General features: G+C 43.6%; 1 protein-coding gene across 1 annotated transcript in view; it reads right to left on the bottom strand.

Moving 5' to 3' along the window:
* The window catches only part of LOC127912444 (kelch domain-containing protein 8B-like), a 224300-nt gene that overhangs the window by 11044 nt on the left and 191266 nt on the right, over window positions 1-21990 (bottom strand). Inside the window, exon 5 of the mRNA XM_052481695.1 lies at window positions 1728-1829. Within this exon, the coding sequence (XP_052337655.1) occupies window positions 1728-1829 (102 nt within the window). The remainder of the gene's footprint in view (window positions 1-1727; window positions 1830-21990) is intronic.

The following is a 21990-nucleotide window of genomic DNA, read 5'->3' as shown; positions in this document are numbered from 1 at the left end:
CCATCTCTACACACTACCATCTATACACACTGCCATCTCTACACACTACCATCTATACACACTGCCATCTATACACACTACCATCTATACACACTGCCATCTCTACACACTGCCATCTCTACACACTGCCATCTATACACCCCGCCATCTCTACACACTGCCATCTCTACACACTACCATCTATACACACTGCCATCTCTACACACTACCATCTATACACACTGCCATCTATATACACTACCATCTATACACACTGCCATCTATACACACTACCATCTCTACACACTGCCATCTATACACACTACCATCTCTACACACTACCATCTATACACACTGCCATCTATACACACTGCCATCTCTACACACTGCCATCTCTACACACTGCCATCTCTACACACTGCCATCTATACACACTGCCATCTATATACACTACCATCTATACACACTGCCATCTATACACACTGTCATCTATACACACTGCCATCTCTACACACTGCCATCTATCTCTACACACTACCATCTATACACACTGCCATCTATACACACTGCCATCTCTATCGAGTTCATTCAAATCAGTTTTTAATCACATTATCCATACATATATCAATTTGTCTTGTGTCAGTGAGAAGGGGAGAGGGTGACAGTGACCGCCGGACATTGAGAGGGAACAGAAAGAGAAAAATGTGAGAAAAGAGATAGTGAGAGGGAAAGGGCAAAGATAGTCAGAAATGTTTGGGAGACACAGCAAGAGACGCTACAGAGATAGAGTGTAGGAGGACGAGGACGAGGCTAGCTTCTGAATGGCATGACAATCTAATGTCACCCTGAAAAACATCCCTTTGGCTTTCAACCACCCGACAATATGAATAATAAATAGGTGCCTTATTCAGCCTCAAAAGACAGGGACAATCCTCCCAGCTGGCTGTTAAATGGAGGGCAGATCCCTCATTATGAAAAGGGAGGGAAATATAACATCTGTGAATCATAATCCTAAAATATCCCTCTAGGATTAAAAGGCCCATGTTAAGACTGACCCTCCCTCCCTCCCTCCCTCCCTCACTCCCTCACTCCCTCCCTCCCTCCTCCCTGCCTCCCTCCCTCCCTGCCTCCCTCCCTCCCTCCCTCCCTCCCTCCCTCCCTCCCTCCCTCCCTCCCTCCCTCCCTGCCTCCCTCCCTGCCTGATTCCCTCCCTCCCTCCCTCCCTCCCTGCCTCCCTTTCTCCCTCCCTTTCTCCCTCCCTCCCTCCCTCCCTGCCTGACTCCCTCCCTCCCTCCCTGACTCCCTCCTCCCTCCCTGACTCCCTCCCTCCCTCCCTCCCTCCCTCCCTCCCTCCCTCCCTCCCTCCCTCCCTCCCTGCCTGACTCCCTCCCTCCCTCCCTCCCTGCCTGACTCCCTCCCTCCCTCCCTCCCTGCCTGACTCCCTCCCTCCCGTTCTTATGACAGATTCTAAGCTTGATTCATTGTCTCTTTAAACTGTGACATGGAGACCCAAATGAACCAATCAAATAACTAAATTACACAAAATGTGTATGAAGACAGAGAGAACAGAATGCATTCCCACACTCTCTCAACACTGCTTTATATCCTACTGAGCCTGGCTGTAAATGTAAACGGCTTACAATCACGCAGTCGAGGAAACATTTACCCTCAGATTAAATTCAAATGATGACTTTTCATGGTGTGACTGCCACACCATGTTAAATTGAATGGTGTTTTGTTTTGCTCACCTAGTCCCCCCGCAACGATGACCCTTCCTCCCAGACATCCGGCTGAGAAATCTGCTCTCTTATCCCTCATCCTGGATGCTCGGGTTGGTTTGATCCAGATACCTGAAGCACAGGGGTCAGGGGGTAATGGTCAGCGAGGATACTGCTGGTCTTACATACTGTAATACAAACATTACAATCCCTGTTCTAAGCATTATGAATTGCATCAAATACAAGACTATATACTACAAACTGTAGGCCTATTTGCTGCATGGACTCCCTCCCTCCCTCCCTTCCCTCCCTCCCTCCCTCCCTCCAAACTCCCTCCCTCCCTCCCTCCCTCCCTCCCTCCCTCCCTCCCTCCCTCTTCTTTTCTCCATGCCATTTCTCATGCTTTACCCCCTTTCAATCTCTCCCTCCTCCTTCATCCTCTCTCTCTCCCTCTCTTCTTTCCTCCAAGCCATTTCTCATGCTTTTACCCCCTAACTCCCTCTCTCCTCCTCCCTCCCTCCCTCCCTCCCTCCCTCCCTCCCTCCCTCCCTCCCTCCCTCCCTCCCTCCCTCCTCTCCCTCCCTCCCTCCCTCCCTCCCTCCCTCCCTCCCTCCCTCCCTCCCTCCCTCCCTCCCTCCCTCCCTCCCTCCCTCCCTCCCCTCCCTCCCTCCCTCTCTCCCTCTCTCTCTCCTCTCCCTCAGGTAAATAGATGGAGACTGACCGTGCAGTATATAAGGAGGCTGCCTGTGCTCAGCTTCACAGAGCTCTATGACTCACAAAGCACAATGAGTCCGTCCCAGGTGCACTCTTCTCTGGCTGCTTTGTCTGTGTGGCGAGATGTCTGCCCTACGGCACATTTTCAACATTTGAGACAGACATCCCCACATAATCCTCCCTTTCTCTCCTCCTGCACTGCAAAGTGTGTCTACTAAAAACCTGACTTCAAGTGCCTCTTTTCCTCTCCATGGAAACAGGGACAGAAAAATAAGGACCTGGTTGAAATCAGCTTAATAAATAATATGAGAGTCTCCCCTACTCACCCCCTTCCCCTTCCCTCCTCATTACTCACTGTAACCCTCTGGCATTGTGCCTGTCTGTTATACTCTCACCCCATACTGATTCTCTGTTAAACTCAAAAGATCAGAAATCATCTCAAAATGTGAACAGGTGTCAAAGTGAGCTGCTCACTAGAGGTCAGGCTTGGGGTCAATTTAATTTGAATTCCAATTCCACATTTCCATAAGAACATTGGAATTTCAGTGTACTTCCTGAAATGGAATTGACAGCAACCTTGCTGGGGATCTATCTGATGTTGTGCTGAAAAGTCATGTTACTGATCAACACCACTGTATGTGAGAGATCAACACCTCTGTATGTGAGAGATCAACACCTCTGTATGTGAGAGATCAACACCTCTGTATGTGAGAGATCAACACCTCTGTATGTGAGAGATCAACACCTCTGTATGTGAGAGATCAACACCTCTGTATGTGAGAGATCAACACCTCTGTATGTGAGAGATCAACACCTCTGTATGTGAGAGATCAACACCTCTGTATGTGAGAGATCAACACCTCTGTATGTGAGAGATCAACACCTCTGTATGTGAGAGATCAACACCTCTGTATGTGAGAGATCAACACCTCTGTATGTGAGAGATCAACACTCTGTATGATCAACACACTCTGTATGTGAGAGATCAACACCTCTGTATGTGAGAGATCAACACCTCTGTATGTGAGAGATCAACACCTCTGTATGTGAGAGAGATCAACACCTCTGTATGTGAGAGATCAACACCTCTGTATCAACACCTCTGTATGTGAGAGATCAACACCTCTGTATGTGAGAGATCAACACCTCTGTATGTGAGAGATCAACAACTCTGTATGTGAGAGATCAACACCTCTGTATGTGAGAGATCAACACCACTGTATGTGAGAGATCAACACCTCTGTATGTGAGAGATCAACACCCAGGGGTAAAAAATAAGCCGATACGGTCCGGTTCGGCGTCCCGGCAAAATAAATAGTGTGGGTATGCTATACCAGTTAAACATGACATCACAATAATTAAAACGAAATGTCAAGAAAATGATGCAACGTGGTTGACGAGAACCACTGACATTTTCCGAAGACACAGATGAGTGGCAGACACCGAGATGCGAGCGGGCAGCAGTGGACTAATGACAATGGCAAAATGTCATTCCACTTTGTGGTGTTTTGTGTAACAGAGGCCTGTTAGAAGGCTGAAAATACAGTGCCTTCAACCCCGTTGTTATGGCAAGCCTACATACGTTATGGCAAGCCTACATATGTTATGGCAAGCCTACATATGTTATGGCAAGCCTACATACGTTATGGCAAGCCTACATACATTATGGCAAGCCTACATACGTTATGGCAAGCCTACATATGTTATGGCAAGCCTACATACGTTATGGCAAGCCTACTACGTTATACGTTATGGCAAGCCTACATATGTTATGGCAAGTCTATGTTATGCAAGCCTACATATGTTATGGCAAGCCTACATACGTTATGGCAAGCCTACATACGTTATGGCAAGCCTACATACGTTATGGCAAGCCTAAGTTATGGCCTACATATGTTATGGCAAGCCTACATACGTTATGGCAAGCCTCATACGTTATGGCAAGCATACGTTATGGCAAGGCAAGTCCTACATACGTTATGGCAAGCCTACATACGTTATGGCAAGCCTACATACGTTATGGCAAGGCAAGCTACATACGTTATGGCAAGTCTACATACGTTATGGCAAGCCTACATACGTTATGTTATGGCAAGCCTACATACGTTATGGCAAGCCTACATACGTTATGGCAAGCCTACATATGTTATGGCAAGCCTACATACGTTATGGCAAGCCTACATAGTTATGGCCTACATATGTTATGGCAAGTACATATGTTATGCAATATGTTATGGCAAGCCTACATACGTTATGGCAAGCCTACATACGTTATGGCAAGCCTACATATGTTATGGCAAGCCTACATACGTTATGGCAAGCCTACATACGTTATGGCAAGCCTACATACGTTATGGCAAGCCTACATATGTTATGGCAAGCCTACATATGTTATGGCAAGCCTACATACGTTATGGCAAGCCTACATACGTTATGGCAAGCCTACATACGTTATGGCAAGCCTACATATGTTATGGCAAGCCTACATACGTTATGGCAAGCCTACATACGTTATGGCAAGCCTACATACGTTATGGCAAGTCTACATACGTTATGGCAAGTCTACATACGTTATGGCAAGTCTACATACGTTATGGCAAGCCTACATACGTTATGGCAAGCCTACATACGTTATGGCAAGCCTACATACGTTATGGCAAGCCTACATACGTTATGGCAAGCCTACATACGTTATGGCAAGCCTACATACGTTATATGGCAAGCCTACATACAAGTCTACATACGTTATGTTATGGCAAGCCTACATACGTTACGTTATGGCAAGCCTACATATGTTATGGCAAGACTACATACGTATGTTATGGCAAGCCTACATACGTTATGGCAAGCCTACATATGTTATGGCAAGCCTACATACGTTATGGCAAGTCTACATACGTTATGGCAAGCCTACATACGTTATGGCAAGACTACATAGGTTATGGCAAGCCTACATACGTTATGGCAAGCCTACATACGTTATGGCAAGCTACATACGTTATGGCAAGCCTACATACGTTATGGCAAGACCTACATACGTTATGGCAAGCCTACATACGTTATGGCAAGCCTACATATGTTATGGCAAGTCTACATACGTTATGGCAAGCCTACATACGTTATGGCAAGTCTACATACGTTATGGCAAGCCTACATACGTTATGGCAAGTCTACATACGTTATGGCAAGACTACATACGTTATGGCAAGCCTACATACGTTATGGCAAGTCTACATACGTTATGGCAAGCCTACATATGTTATGGCAAGCCTACATACGTTATGGCAAGCCTACATACGTTATGGCAAGCCTACATACGTTATGGTTATGGCAAGCCTACATACGTTATGGCAAGTCCTACATATGTTATGGCAAGACTACATACGTTATGCAAGTCTACATACGTTATGGCAAGCCTATGGCATACAAGTTATGGGCAAGTCTACATATGTTATGGCAAGCCTACATACGTTATGGCAAGCCTACATACGTTATGGCACCTACATGTTATGGCAAGCCTACATACGTTATGGCAAGCCATACATAATGGCAAGCCTACATACGTTATGGCAAGTCTAAAGCCTACATGGCATACATACGTTATGGCAAGCCTACATACGTTATGGCAAGCCTACATATGTTATGGCAAGTCTACAAGTCTACATACATACGTTATGGCAAGCCTACATACGTTATGGCAAGTCTACATACCCCAAACAGACAATAATCTGTTATGGCAAGCCTACATTCAACCAAAGTTATGCCTTGCAAGCCCTATTGGTATGAGTAAAATAAAAATAAATTAAAAAAGCAGACATTGAATATTCCTTGAGCATGGTGAAGTTATATACGTTATGGCAAGCCTACATACGTTATGGCAGATGGTGCTACATACGTTATGGCTACATACGTTATGGCAAGCCTACATACGTTATGTTATCACACCCAGTTAAATCAATGACCTTTTTAAAAGGTCTTACTCACATCGGCAAGCATACAACATTCGTCCGAAACAGATGGTGCTTGTTGTAGCAAGGAATTTAACCTGGTGGGCAGCTTGCTTTTCCTTTTGCAGTCTGCAATAGTTTGCTTGCCACATCCGAAGCCTACATACGTTATGGCTGGTTGGGAATGTCTACTGTGGGGATATGTTATGGCAAGACTGACTGAGGTGAAAACGTTAATGCCATTGAATGCCTGACACATACGTTATGGCATCCGCCTGACCACTTCCTGTCACGTTATGAATCCACTGCCTCTCTTTCTCTTTCTCTCTCTCTCTCTCTCTCTCCTCTCTCTCTCTCTCTCTCTCTCTCTCCTCTCTCTCCCGTAGTTTGTGTGGGCGTGGTTCCCAAGCTCGGCCTGATTGTCATAACCACTTATCTTCCCTTTATATGTTAACCAGTGTTATGGCAAGTCTACATACGTTATGGCAAGCCTACATACGTTATGGCAAGTCTACATACGTTATGGCAAGCCTACATACGTTATGGCAAGCCTACATACGTTATGGCAAGCCTACATACGTTATGGCAAGCCTACATACGTTATGGCAAGCCTACATACGTTATGGCAAGCCTACATATGTTATGGCAAGTCTACATACGTTATGGCAAGCCTACATACGTTATGGCAAGCCTACATATGTTATGGCAAGTCTACATACGTTATGGCTGGAAGTCTATTCCCAGCAAGTCTACATACGTTATGGCAAGCCTACATACGTTATCCGGCAAGCTAAGCCTACATACGTTATGGCAAGAGAAGACCTACATACATGGGCCATGTTATGGCAAGCCTACATACGTTATGGTCTAAGCAATCACACTGAGACACTATCTACATACTGTTAGTTCTCGGCAAGAGTTGACTGGGGTCATAACTCTATATCCATGTGGAGTAACAAGTGTCTTGAGTACGTTATGGCAAGTGTCTACATATGTTATGGCAAGACTACATACGTTATGGCAAGCCTACATACGTTCAGGAGTAAAAATGGCTTTAACAGGTCACATAATAAATGACATGGACTCATGTACTAGTGTTTAACATGATTGTTGAATGACTTTCTCATCTCTATACCCCAAACAGACAATAATCTGTTAGGTCCCTCAGTCACGCAGTGAATTTCAAACACAGATTCAACCAAAGATCTGGGAGCTTTTCCAATGCCTTGCATAGAAGGGCACCTATTGGTAGATGAGTAAAAATAAAAAATAAATTAAAAAAGCAGACATTGAATATTCCTTTGAGCATGGTGAAGTTATTAATTACACTTTGGATGGTGTATCAATACACCCAGTTAAATCAATGACCTTTTTAAAAGGTCTTACTCACATCGGCTACAGAGAGCATGATCATACATTCGTCCGGAAACAGATGGTGCTCTCATGTATGCTTCAGTGTTGCTTGCCTCGAAGCAAGCATACAAGGAATTTAACCTGGTAGGCTCGTGTCACTGGGCAGCTCACGGCTGCTTTTCCTTTTGCAGTCTGCAATAGTTTGCAAGCCCTGCCACATCCGACGAGTGTCAGAGCAGGCGTAGTAGGATTCAATTTTAGTCCTGTTTTGACACTTTGCGTGAGAGCATAGCAGGATTTCTTATAAGCGTCCGGATTAGTGTCCAGCTGTTTGAAAGCGGTAGTTCTAGCCTTTAGCTCAGTGAGGATGTTGCCTGTAATCCATGGGTTCTGGTTGGGATATGTACGTATGGTCACTGTGGGGACGACGTCATCGATGCACTTATTGACGAAGCCGGTGACTGAGGTGAAAAACTCCTCAATGCCATTGAATGAATCTGAGAACACATTCCAGTCTGTGCAAAACAGTCCTGTAGCTTAGCATCCGCGTCATCTGACCACTTCCGTATTGAGCGAGTCACTGATACTTCCTGCTTTAGTTTTTCCTTGAAAGGAGGAATCAGGAGTATAGAGATATGGTCAGATTTGCCAAATGGAGTAAAGGTGGTGTATAGGGGTTTATCTCTGGTTGCAGATGTGACATGCTGGTAGAAATGAAGGAAAACAGTTTTCAGTTTAGCTGCATTAAAGTTCCAGATCACGCCGCTACTGGATGAGCAGTGTCTTTGTTTGCTTATACAGCTGGTTGAGTCGTTGGGTCTTAGTGCACCGGTTTGTAGTGGTAAATGGAAATCTACGAAAAATACAGATGGAAACTCTCTTGGTAGATAGTGTGGTCTACAGCTTATCATGAGGTACAAAACCTTGAGATGTCCTTAATATTAGAGATTGTGCACCAGCTATTATTGACAAATAGACACAGACCGCCACCCCTCATCTTACCAGAGAGACAGCTGTTCTGTCTTGCCCACTGTATATTATTCATGTTGTCGTTCAGCCACAACTCGACGAAACATAAGATCTTACAGTTTTTTAACGGGCTCATCTAGTTTATTCTCAAGTGATTGCATGTTGGCCAATAGGATGGATGGTGGAGGCGGGTTACCCACTGGCCGACGAATTCTCACAAGGCACCCGGATCTGCGCCCCCTGTATCTCTGTCTCCTCTTCATGTGAATGACGGGGATTTGGGACTGGTCCGGGAGCAGCAGTATATCCTTCGCGTCAGACTCATGAAAGAAACAATCTTTGTCCAGTTCCAGGTGAGTAATAACTGTTCTGATATCCAGAAGCACTTTTCAGTCATGAGAGACAGTCGCAGAAACATTATGAACAAAATAAGTTACAAACAATGCAAAAATAGCACAATTGGTTAGGAGCCTGTAAAACGGCAGCCATTGCTGTTTCAGGGAGATACTGAGGTACGGAGGGTAGGACTAAAGGACGAGGTTAGAAAACAAGAGACAGAGAACAGGACACGTTGAGAAGAGGGGAATGGAGAAAGATGAATATTGAGAGAGGGAGAGATTGAGGTGTGAACCACACGTTCGCTCACACGCACCCACCAACCCAAAAGGCTGTACAAGGTTATTGAAGAGGACACACAGAGCAATTTCTGCCCCAGAGGGGGGAGAAGCAGCGAGGCTCACTAACAAATAAGCTTATTGGAACAGATAGGCTTTTCAAACACAAGGCAAATGGAGGAGAGATATACATGTAAAAATAGAGATGGAAATAAAGTTAAGCAGTTTAACAGAAATGCCCAATTTTACCTTTCCATTCTTCCCCTGCAATCTGCAGATACTGTATATTGGCTGACATTGGTTGCCATGGTCGTTTATTCTAGAACACAGTGTTTTTGTGCTCAGGGCTCTCTTAAAAGGGGCTTATATCTCTGCGTACAGCTCTGATCTACAGCATGATAGCTGCAGCACAGAGGCCAAGGACAGACAGACTGGTTCTGTTTAAAAGGTAGTCACACAGTGATGGTTTGAGGTTCTTATTCAGTCAGTCACAGGCAGCTTGTTGGTTTGCCAAGCTTTACCCCTGTCACTATAGCTTTGTTTCTGGTTTGTTTTTGCCTTCATATATATATATATATATATATATACAGTGGGGTAAAAAAATATTTAGTCAGACACCAATTGTGCAAGTTCTCCCACTTAAAAAGATGAGAGAGGCCTGTAATTTTCATCATAGGTACACTTCAACTATTACAGACAAAATGAGGGAAAAATATCCAGAAAATCACATTGTAGGATTTTTAATGAATTTATTTGCAAATTATGGTGGAAAATAAGTATTACATGCACGGACGGACGGACGGACGCACGGACGGACGGACGCACGGACGGATGGACGCACACAGACACACAAAGACACACAGAGACACACACAGAGACACAAAGACACACAGAGAGAGACACACGGACGGACGGACGCACAGATGGACGGACGCACACAGCCACACACACACACACAGAGAGAGACACACACAGACATGCTTCAATAGGGACCTTTTCCACTGGCTGCAGGTCCAACAGCAGAGAGACTGACAGGCTGTATAATCTTTACGATACACACTGTCAGCCAGGCTCCAAGTGTAATACTCAACAGTACTCACACACTCTCACACGCAAGGATGTACGTGCATGTGGGTGCACACACGCACACACACACTTTGTGTTGACTGACAGGGGGCCAGGCAGAGAACAGTGCCCCAGCTGGAGTAGAGGAGCTGTGCGTTTATTTAAAGCCCAGAATCTATCCTACCTCTCTTTCACACACTGCCTCTTCTGACTCCAATCACTTCGCTCAATAACCCACAGGCTACCTACCTCTCCCACCCACTCACCGGAGGACCCCCCAGATTATCACATGTCTAATTATCTCCTGCCTGCTGTCTGGCCTTACCACATGTGTAAAATATATTAAATAATTAAATAAGATGATTTAAAATTAATTAAGCTGTAAAACCTTATCCTAAATAGAAACCATCAACTTAGTGAATATCACTGGTGTTTAATATGAGGTTTTCAGCATGAAGTATGTTTTATATACTTTATCACATACTTTTAGTACGTTTACTACGTCAATATGTATTCGTTGTCAATGTTTCGGGTGTCAAATAATAATGCCATTGTTGATGAGACATCCCCCCCCACCCCCATTAATTAGGCTATTTTCTCTTGAACCATATGCTCTATCCACTAGAAACTCTTGGACAATATTGTGTTATGTGTGTGTGTTTAGTAGATGTGTGTGTGTTTAGTAGATGTGTGTGTGTTTAGTAGATGTGTGTGTGTTTAGTAGATGTGTGTGTGATTAGTAGATGTGTGTGTGTTCAGTAGATGTGTGTGTGTTTAGTAGATGTGTGTGTGATTAGTAGATGTGTGTGTGATTAGTAGATGTTTGTGTGATTAGTAGATGTGTGTGTGTGTGTGTGTAGGTGTGTGTAGTTGATGTGTGTGTAGATGTGTGTGTGATTAGTAGATGTTTGTGTGATTAGTTGATGTGTGTGTGTGTAGGTGTGTTTAGTTCATGTGTCTGTAGGTGTGTGTGTGTTTAGTAGATGTGTGTGTGTGTGTGTGTAGGTGTGTGTAGTTGATGTGTGTGTAGATGTGTGTGTTGTTGTGTGCGTGTGTAGATGATGTGTGTGTAGATGTGTGTTGTTGTGTGTGTAGATGATGTGTGTGTAGATGTGTGTGTTGTTGTGTGAGTGTGTAGTTGATGTGTGTAGGTGTGTGTAGTTGATGTGCGTGTAGATGTGTGTGTTGTTGTGTGTGTGTGTGTGTGTGTGTGTGTGTGTGTGTGTGTGTGTGTGTGTGTGTGTGTGTGTGTGTGTGTAGTTGATGTGTGTGTAGGTGTGTGTAGTTGATGTGCGTGTAGATGTGTGTGTTGTTGTGTGAGTGTGTAGTTGATGTGTGTAGGTGTGTGTAGTTGATGTGCGTGTAGATGTGTGTGTTGTGTGTGTGTGTGTGTGTGTGTGTGTGTGTGTGTGTGTGTGTGTGTGTAGTTGATGTGTGTGTAGGTGTGTGTAGTTGATGTGCGTGTAGATGTGTGTGTTGTTGTGTGTGTAGATGTGTGTGTTGTTGTGTGTGTAGATGTGTGTGGTGTTGTGTGTGTGTTTAGTAGATGTGTGTTTAGTTGATGTGTGTGTAGATGTAGGTGTGTGTGTGTGTGTGTAGGTGTGTGTAGTTGATGTGTGTGTAGATGTGTGTGTTGTTGTGTGTGTAGTTGTGTGTGTAGTTGTAGTTGATGTGTGTGTGTGTGTGTGTGTGTGTGTGTGTGTGTGTGTGTGTGTGTGTGTGTGTGTGTGTGTGTGTGTGTGTGTGTGTGTTGTAGTTGTGTGTGTGTGTGTGTGTGTGTGTGTGTGTGTGTGTGTGTGTGTGTGTGTGTGTGTGTGTGTGTGTGTGTGTGTGTGTGTGTGTGTGGATGTAGGTGTGTGTGTGTGTTGTTGTGTGTGTGTGTGTGTTGTTGTGTGTGTAGATGTGTGTGTTGTTGTGCGTGTAGATGTGTGTGTTGTTGTGTGTGTAGATGTGTGTGTAGTTGTAGTTGATGTGTGTGTGTGTGTGTGTGTAGATGTAGGTGTGTGTGTGTGTGTGTTGTGTGTGTGTGTGGTTGTGTGTGTAGATGTGTGTGTTGTTGTGCGTGTAGATGTGTGTGTAGTTGTAGTTGATGCGTGTGTCTGTGTTGTCCCTCTCATGCAGTGAGAGATGCGGTGGAAGGAGGACAAGGTCCTAGACCGTTCAACTTTTCATTATAGCTAAATCCTGTGGATAACACAGGGGAAATCACCCTCATCCTTCAGGCTCTCCTGACACTTTACACAGCTTATGACAGCTCAGAGAGAGAGAGGGGTGGAAAAAGAGGACAGACAGACAGACAGACAGACAGACAGACAGACAGACACAGACAGACAGACAGACAGACAGACAGACAGACAGACAGACAGACAGACAGACAGACAGAGAGAGGCGAGAAGAAAAATAAAGAGAAAGGATTGGTTGACAGAAAAAGAGGAGGAGATTGACGAGTGACATCAGCGGTAAGAGACATGATGTGTGCGGGGCGATGTGTTAAAACATTTAAAGTTTTTTTTTTTTTTAGGGCATCACAAGACACAACCATAACTCGCTCGTACAAGACAGAGTGTGTGTCAGTGTGCGCCTGAAGTATTTACCCCCTTTCATCTGTACCAAGAAAACATCAATATGAACAGCACTATCGCACAGCACTATCGTGTGTTGCCGCTTTCCATGTTGTCTGTAGCTTGTGAGGTATGGAAACACTTTGTTGCTTTTATGAATTTTTTACTTGCTGCTTTTTGTTCTATGTTGCTCTGTCTGTATGCTATGTCTTACTTGTCCTATGTTGCTATGTTGCTATGTTGCTATGTTGCTATGTCTATGGTGCTATTGTCTATATTGTAATTGTTTTTAATAACCTGCCCAGGGACTGCGGTTGAAAATTAGCCGGCTGGCTAAAACCGGCACTTTTACTGAAACGTTGATTAATGTGCACTGTCCCTGTAAAAATAAAATAAACTAAACTAAACTAAAATATTGTTTTAGAGCAAAGCTGAAGCAGAGAAAATAAATAAAGCTGAAGCATAAAATCCTAATGAACAGCGGTCACAACAAATAGCTTCATTTCCATAATAGTTTTTGCCTGTGTTAAACTTGATCATGTCCACCGGTAGTCTTGTCGCTCGGACCAGACTACCAGTGGACATGATCAAGTCAGGTACAGGCAATAACTATTATGGAAATGAAGCCTGGAGTTTACATGTTACAGTGCTCTACCACTGCACTCTCAGGGGGAAAAAAAGTGCTATCTAAACCAAAAATGAGTTCTTCAGCTGTCCCCATACGAGAACCCTTTGAAGAAGAAAGTTTTTGTTGCAGACAATTGTATCCATGCTTTTGTCACTTCTAGATTAGACTACCACAGTGCTTTATCCAGCTACCCAGATGAAGCACTACATGAACTTCAGTTAGTGCTAAACATGGATGCTAGGTCTTTCTATTTATACATTTCTGTGTTCTGTGTTTGTGCTTTTCTAATAACAGTTTTCTGTGTTCATGCAAGTGACTGATTGAACAAACCCTCACTATCAGTATCTGCAATATGGCAGTATGCCCAGACCCTTGTTTTGAGAACTAAAGATATCTCATTTTCAAGGTCTCAGCTAAGAGAGAAGAAGCCGCGTGAGGTATTGGTCTGTCACATGCATGACCCAGTACATGACCCAGTACATGACCCAGTATTGGTCTGTCACAAGCATGACCAAGTACATGACCCAGTATTGGGTGTCACATGATTGACCCAGTTCATGACCCAGTATTGGTCTGTCACAAGAATGAAGCAAACATTAATTATGAATGATGAATAAGCTATATCAGGCAAATATAACTTGTCAGTATATAAGGTAACTAACGGGACTGCCCCATTAGAGCTCCTCACTATGGTGCATTAAGTTTGTTGGAACTTCTCCAGCGAACCGATAATAAACAATGATTCATTGAAAATTGACTTTGAGTGTTCCTGTGTAGTATTCCCACGACACAGCAATTATTACTGTTATTCATAAATATGCATCGTTCGAACAATATCGTTGCTGAACGTCGACCAAAAATTGCTTAGATCAATTATTGCAAATAGTTTAAGTAAAACACAGTTCAACTGACGACTGAAGTCAGCCTACAGGCGGCCGGCCCGCCACAAGGAGTGGCTAGAGCGCAATGAGCCAAGTAAAACACCACCGGCCAAACCCTCCCCTACCCCAGACGGCGCTGGGCTGAAAAAAGACTGAGCAGGTATCATCAGATGTTCACAGACAAAGGGATAGATACACATTTGAGAATCTATTAAAAAGGACAACCTCCAGAACTCTCAGTTTTACAATGACTTACAAGTAAGATGTTATTTGACTAAAGCAGTGAGACCTAATAAAATGTTTAGTGATTTACATCCTTTAATTACATATATAGCAAAGACATATAATAAGGTAAATGCCACATACAAATAATTATCGAAGAAGAAATGAAGATGAGAATATTATAGCGGTAACTAATTGGGAAGATGAGCTGCAAATAGCAATAACCCAAGAGGATTGGGAGGACATACCAAGAAACACATCCAAGACAACCAACTCGCTACTCTGGAGGGAAAATACTCTTGGAAAATTCAGTCAAGATTTATCATAACTCCTATAATACAAATCCAAGTGCAACCGTAGCATCACACCAAGCTGCTGGGTAACCGTGGGGAGAGCAGGGCTAACCACATCCTATAGTCCTGCCCAGTCCTCAATCATTTACGGAAAGTAGTGTCACGACTGTCCTGATCAGGTCAGGTTACAGGAGGCCACAACTCAACAGATTCTACAGACTCTACACAACTCTACAGATTATCTCTCAACCCTAACAGAGGAGGAGAGATCTAGAGGTCTGAAGATGGGAGGGTTTTATGAACCCAAAATTCTTGGAAAATAAACCATTAGAAATGTCACAAAGAAGAAAATGGCAACGGACAATTTCCACCTTGTGAAAAAACACATTTCCCATACGCACTCTAAAAGATATTTCCGAAATACACTTTCAGGACCCTCTCTCTACTGGTAAAAACACCTACAGTACGCTCTGTTGACATTCTCTCCTTGTAAACTCTCTCTTACTTTCTTTTGCACTTTAACCCAAGTTTGAAGACAAATAAATATTTTTCTACCTAAGCTACGGATGAGTAGCTGTGTCTAAGCGGGTGAATTCAAGTCGAACCACCTAGCCTCCACTCCCCATCGAATCGTGGTATCTACACTGTTTCATTCCTACACTGTGAGCTCTGAGCTACAGAGCTGTCTGTCCTCAGAAGAGCCCTTCCAGAGCAAGGGCGAGGGAACAGACTCGGAAGCCAAAATGACACTGACATCAGACAAGCAAAGAGTTGTGCCGGAGAAGTGCGTCATTGAGCAGTCTGAACGGTCCACGCGGGGGAATCCACGGAGACCTTCCCCACGTAATTACATCATTATATTCTGACCCATAAGAGGGGCAGTTTGGGCTAGGGTTAGAATAAGCATAGCTGACAAATTCACCCAAATGTATATTTATCTCGTGTACTTTCACTTTTTCTCTCTCTTTTAAATCCCCATTGTGGGTAACACGTGCCATAGTGTGTTGGCTCGTTATACTAAGTTCTAATCAATAGCCTGGAATGTGTTTTTGTGCATGTATATATTTTATCATCATTTTAGCTTTCTAGTAAATCAATTAAGATTGGTGTGGTACGAACTCATTGGTGAGACCCGGGTCCGAACTCATTGGTGAGACCCGGGTACGAACTCATTGGTGAGACCCGGGTCCGAACTCATTGGTGAGACCCGGGTCCGAACTCATTGGTGAGACCCGGGTCCGAACTCATTGGTGAGACCCGGGTCCTCATTGAGACCCGGTCATCATTGGTGAGACCCGGGTCCGAACTCATTGGTGAGACCGGGTCCGAACTCATTGGTGAGACCCGGGTCCGAACTCATTGGTGAGACCCGGTACGAACTCATTGGTGAGACCCGGGTCCGAACTCATTGGTGAGACCCGGGTCCGAACTCATTGGTGAGACCCGAACTCATTGGTGAGACCAGTGCGAACTCATTGGACCCGGGTCCGAACTCATTGAGACCCGGGTCTCATTGGTGAGACTCAACTCATTGGTGAGACCCGGGTCCGAACTCATTGGTGAGACCCGGGTCCGAACTCATTGGTGAGACCCGGGTACGAACTCATTGGTGAGACCCGGGTCCGAACTCATTGGTGAGACCAGGGTCCGTGCAGATTCACGGATTATACGACGTTCAGAACGAGACTGTAGAGGTAACTGGTTAATTAGCGGCTGTTGTAAAATTAATATTCTGATATTCTTTGAGTTCATTTGGGAAATAGAAAATCAATTAAACTTATTTTCCCATGGTGCCCCAGGTTAATGAGTTAATAATTGCTTGATTCAGTTAATCATGCAATTAGAAACCTTTAAATCATTCGATGAGCAACAGTCGTCACATTAACTAATACAACGTCACGACAGAAGTATGCAAAATATTGGATGATACGTTTGAACGCTCACTATCTCTTGAACACATACTAAATCCAGAAAACGTACTAAATCCAGAACACATACTAAATCCAGAAAACGTACTAAATCCAGAAAACGTACTAAATCCAGAACACGAAAATCCAGAACACATACTAAATCCAGAACACATACTAAATCCAGAAAACGTACTAAATCCAGAACACATACTCTTGGGGAGAACCTCTCATTCACAGGTCCTCCAATCCGATCGCTTCAGAATTCTGAGAATAACAGCACTTAAACAGATGACTATAAACTAGCTTAATTTCCTGGCATCACAAATAAGCAACAAGAAACAATCATTGAAATGTATAGTATGGAAATTATAACTCGTAGAATAAGAAACCAAAATAATTATGAGATACGATGAGAAAAAGTTACAAAAAAAAGGACAATATATTCTGAAATATTTTAGGCCCTTTACATGTTTTAAATGGAGCGGTGTGGATGGACGTGTGTGTGTGCCGGTGAATGTGTGTGTGACGGTGTGGATGGACGTGTGTGTGTGCCGGTGAATGTGTGTGTGCCAGTGTGAATGGACGTGTGTGTGTGCCGGTGAATGTGTGTGTGCCAGTGTGAATGGGAGCATGTATGTGAGTTTAAGGGTGAAAGTGTGTGTATATATGAGTGGGTGAGTGTCTGCGTGTGTGTTTGAGAAAAATAGATCGTTAATGTGTGTGTGTGTGTGTGTTTGTGTGTGTGTGTGTGTGTGTGTGTGTGTGTGTGTGTGTGTGTGTGTGTGTGTGTGTGTGTGTGTGTGTGTGTGTGCACACAAAGACAGTGTGTATGCAGATAGAGATACAGGACACAAAGACAGAGATAAACTAACTATGCAGATAGAGATACCAGGACCCCAACACCACATGAGATATAACTAACTAATGCAGATAGAGATACCAGGACCCCAACACCACATGAGATATAACTAACTAATGCAGATAGAGATACCAGGACCCCAAAACCACATGAGATATAACTAACTAATGCAGATAGAGATACCAGGACCCCAACACCACATGAGATATAACTAACTAATGCAGATAGAGATACCAGGACCCCAAAACCACATGAGATATAACTAACTAATGCAGATAGAGATACCAGGACCCCAACACCACATGAGATATAACTAACTAATGCAGATAGAGATACCAGGACCCCAACACCACATGAGATATAACTAACTAAAAAGACACTGCCCAAGCCAACGCCAAACCAAGGATACCTTGTTATTGCTTAATTTACTATTTTGATTCATATTTTTTTTTCAGAGTGGTGGTGTGTGGGGGGGTATGGGCTGAGAAGTGAAATAAGTCACAGTGTATGAATACAATCCACAGCAAGCTCAATTACAGCTGGCCTCAGCCCCCACCCCCATCCCTGGCCTACAGTAAAGTTCATATTCATTACCCTGGCTTTCTCTGAGAGGCCCAGAGGAGATGCATAGCCTACAGTATAGTGCATGTTCAGCACCCTGGCTCTCCCTGAGGCCCAGAGGAGATGCATAGCCTAAAGTATAGTGCATGTTCAGCACCCTGGCTCTCCCTGAGGCCCAGAGGAGATGCATAGCCTAAAGTATACTGCATGTTCAGCACCCTAGCTCTCCCTGAGGCCCAGAGGAGATGCATAGCCTACAGTATACTGCATGTTCAGCACCCTGGCTCTCCCTGAGAGGCCCAGAGAATCCTCATCCACAGATTCTATAGAAGAAAACAAAAACAAATATTGAGTTTAATATGGGAGAAAGACCTCTCGAGGTGAGCTGTCGTTGGCACAATTGCTTTTACTCCAATAAGGTAATTTGGATGGAGGAATTGTATTTCATGAGGATGTGTGTGCTACAGAAACAATGTTATTAGTGGAGCGATGTTAGCTGGAAGATGTTCCCAGACTGCTACAACCTCTAAGGCCTTCTCTGGCTTGGTCAGATCCACCACCTCTCTACAGACCAAGAGAGGAGACGTTGAAGGCACCTAGGAGTGACTGGTCTGGTTGGAACCAAAATGGTTATTTCCAGAATGTTCCCCTATGGGGACAATTGAAGAACCCTTTGTGGTTCCAGGTAGCACCTTATTTTCTAAGAGTGTACAGCCAAACCTGTTCTCTGATCCAGCACTCATAGAGAAAACGAAATGAGACAAGGCCAGCCAGAAGCCGCTGTTGACTCATCTCAGCTGCTGTGGGCTGCTCCTAGAATATAGGATGCACATCTAGCGACAGTAATTCAGACTGCTGTATTCTGCCAACCTCACTGTAGGGGGCCCTTGGGTTGAGTTGTACTGAACATGACTTCTGTTTTTAGTCCAATCTTCAAGTGTCATCATCCAGTTCAGTTCTATACTGTGTAATTGTGACAGACCGGCTCGATTTGGTATTATGTTGCAAAAACAAAATGTGTTTTTACTTTTTTTAAATAAAAGTAGAGACTCATGGCTAGAAAATGGTATATCATTGGGAAAGTCATTCTGCATTGAAAGATGTAAACCCACTTATGAAAAAAATGGCCCTTGAATGTTGTCCTACACCTATTGGAGAGCTCTTCTTTGTCTACACCCATTCGAAATAGTTCACACCCTCTTACGCCTTAGCACCAGCCATCTCTTTACGGATTCACGAGGCCATGTGCTAAACAGAGTGAGTGTGGTAGTGCACTAAACAACCAAAGATTTCAAAACTAAAAGCTGGTATATACTACATCTGATCCCTGATCCACCTCTACGCAGACGACACCATTCTGTATACTTCTGGCCCTTCTTTGGACACTGTGCTATCTAACCTCCAAACGAGCTTCAATGCCATACAACACTCCTTCCGTGGCCTCCAACTGCTCTTAAACGCTAGTAAAACCAAATGCATGCTTTTTAACCATTCGCTGCCTGCACCCGCACGCCCGACTAGCATCACCACCCAGGATGGTTCCGAACTAGAATATGTGGACATCTATAAATACCTAGGTGTCTGGCTAGACTGTAAACTCTCCTTCCAGACTCATATCAAACATCTCCAATCTAAAATCAAATCTAGAGTCGGCTTTCTATTCCGCAACAAAGCCTTCTTCACTCACGCCGCCAAACTTACCCTAGTAAAACTGACTATCCTACCGATCCTCGACTTCGGCGATGTCATCTACAAAACAGCTTCCAATACTCTACTCAGCAAACTGGATGCAGTTTATCACAGTGCCATCCGTTTTGTTACTAAAGCACCTTATACCACCCACCACTGCGACCTGAATGCTCTAGTCGGCTGGCCCTCGCTACATATTCATCACCAGACCCACTGGCTCCAGGTCATCTACAAGTCCATGCTCGGTAAAGCTCCGCCTTATCTCAGTTCACTGGTCACGATGGCAACACCCACCCGTAGCACGCTCTCCAGCAGATGTATCTCACTGATCATCCCTAAAGCCAACACCTCATTTGGCCGCCTTTTGTTCCAGTTCTCTGCTGCCTGTGACCGGAACGAATTGCAAAAATCGCTGAAGTTGGAGACTTTTATCTCCCTCACCAACTTCAAACATCTGCTATCTGAGCAGCTAACCGATCGCTGCAGCTGTACATAGTCTATCGGTAAATAGCACACCCAATTTACCTACATCATCCCCATACTGTTTATATTTATTTACTTTTCTGCTCTTTTGCACACCAGTATCTCCACCTGCACATGACCATCTGATAATTTATATATTTATATTTATAATTTATCACTCCAGTGTTCATCTGCAAAATGGTAATTATTTGCCTACCTCCTCATGCCTTCTGCACACAATGTATATAGACTCTATTTTTTCTTCTTCTTTTTTTCTACTGTGTTACTGTCTTGTTAATTGTTTACTCCATGTGTAACTGTGTTGTCTGTTCACACTACTATGCTTTATCTTGGCCAGGTCGCAGTTGTAAATGAGAACTTGTTCTCAACTAGCCTACCTGGTTAAATAAAGGTGAAATAAAAAAAATAAAAAATAAAAATCTATTGACATGTCTGTATATAAACTCACAACAATATAATTATTTACAAGTTAATGGTGAGCTAATTACAGAATATAGCTAACAAAATAAAATCAGAATTGTAGAACTTGGACACTGTCTCGTTGGCCTAACGTTATATCCTAATTTTACTTTGGTGCAGGTCATGTTCTTCACATTTCCCTCTCTGGTAAACACACACTATATGAAATAAAATCAACGTTTATTTGTTACATGCACAGGATACAGAAGGTGTAAACTGTACAGTGACATGGTTACTTGCCTGTTGGAGTCCATTTTTTTTAGACATGTAGGTAGCTGGCTAGCTAAACATTTAAGCATAATACCAACTCATAACGTTCCTACCCTGCATGAATCTGTTGGTAGCTAAAGCTAATGAACTAGCTCGGTTCAATGTTAGCTAGCTAGCTAACATTAGGCTATAAGTAGCAATGTAAACAGCTCTGAGATACAAATAATACTACTACACAGATCAAACACGCAACATTACTGTAGCTAGCAAGCCAGAATCCTAACGTCATGTTTAAAATTGCAATGAAAACGACTTTCTGACTAAATTAGAAACTTAAAATATGTGACTTGTTTCACTACTTCACAGGAAACTAGGAACGTATTTATTTCTTTATCACAATTTGTTTATCACTACTTCACAGGAAAGGACCAGCAGCTCATGTTATAGACAGAAGCATGCTACATGGCAGACCAATCCTCTCGGCATGTCCAGCCATTAACTCAGCCAATCATGGCTAGTGGGAAGATTCCTTTCAAACAAACTAGGCTCGTAATTTAACAATTGTATTCACATGTACAGATGGCATACACAATATTTTGGTTGAAAAAAACAGTTTATGTTCCAATCCTTTTAGTATTATCTGTATTATCTGTGAATGAGCATCAAGTTGTGAAACCACATCAGTAGTAACAGATGGAAGGGAGAAGAGAGAGGCTAAGATTTGAGAATGAGGTTTTGCCTACATGTTCTTTGCAGACCTTTAAACACAGCAGTTGAGAAAGAATGAAGGGTGTATGTTTATGAAAGTCCCGGGTGACATGATGCTACGTTCTGTTGGAAGATCAAAGCAGCTCCTCTTCAACCTTTTGAGGGGT

Source organism: Oncorhynchus keta, chromosome 27 (genome assembly GCF_023373465.1).
Source record: "Oncorhynchus keta strain PuntledgeMale-10-30-2019 chromosome 27, Oket_V2, whole genome shotgun sequence".
Lineage (NCBI taxonomy): Eukaryota > Metazoa > Chordata > Actinopteri > Salmoniformes > Salmonidae > Oncorhynchus > Oncorhynchus keta.
This window is presented reverse-complemented; position numbering and strand designations above follow the sequence as displayed.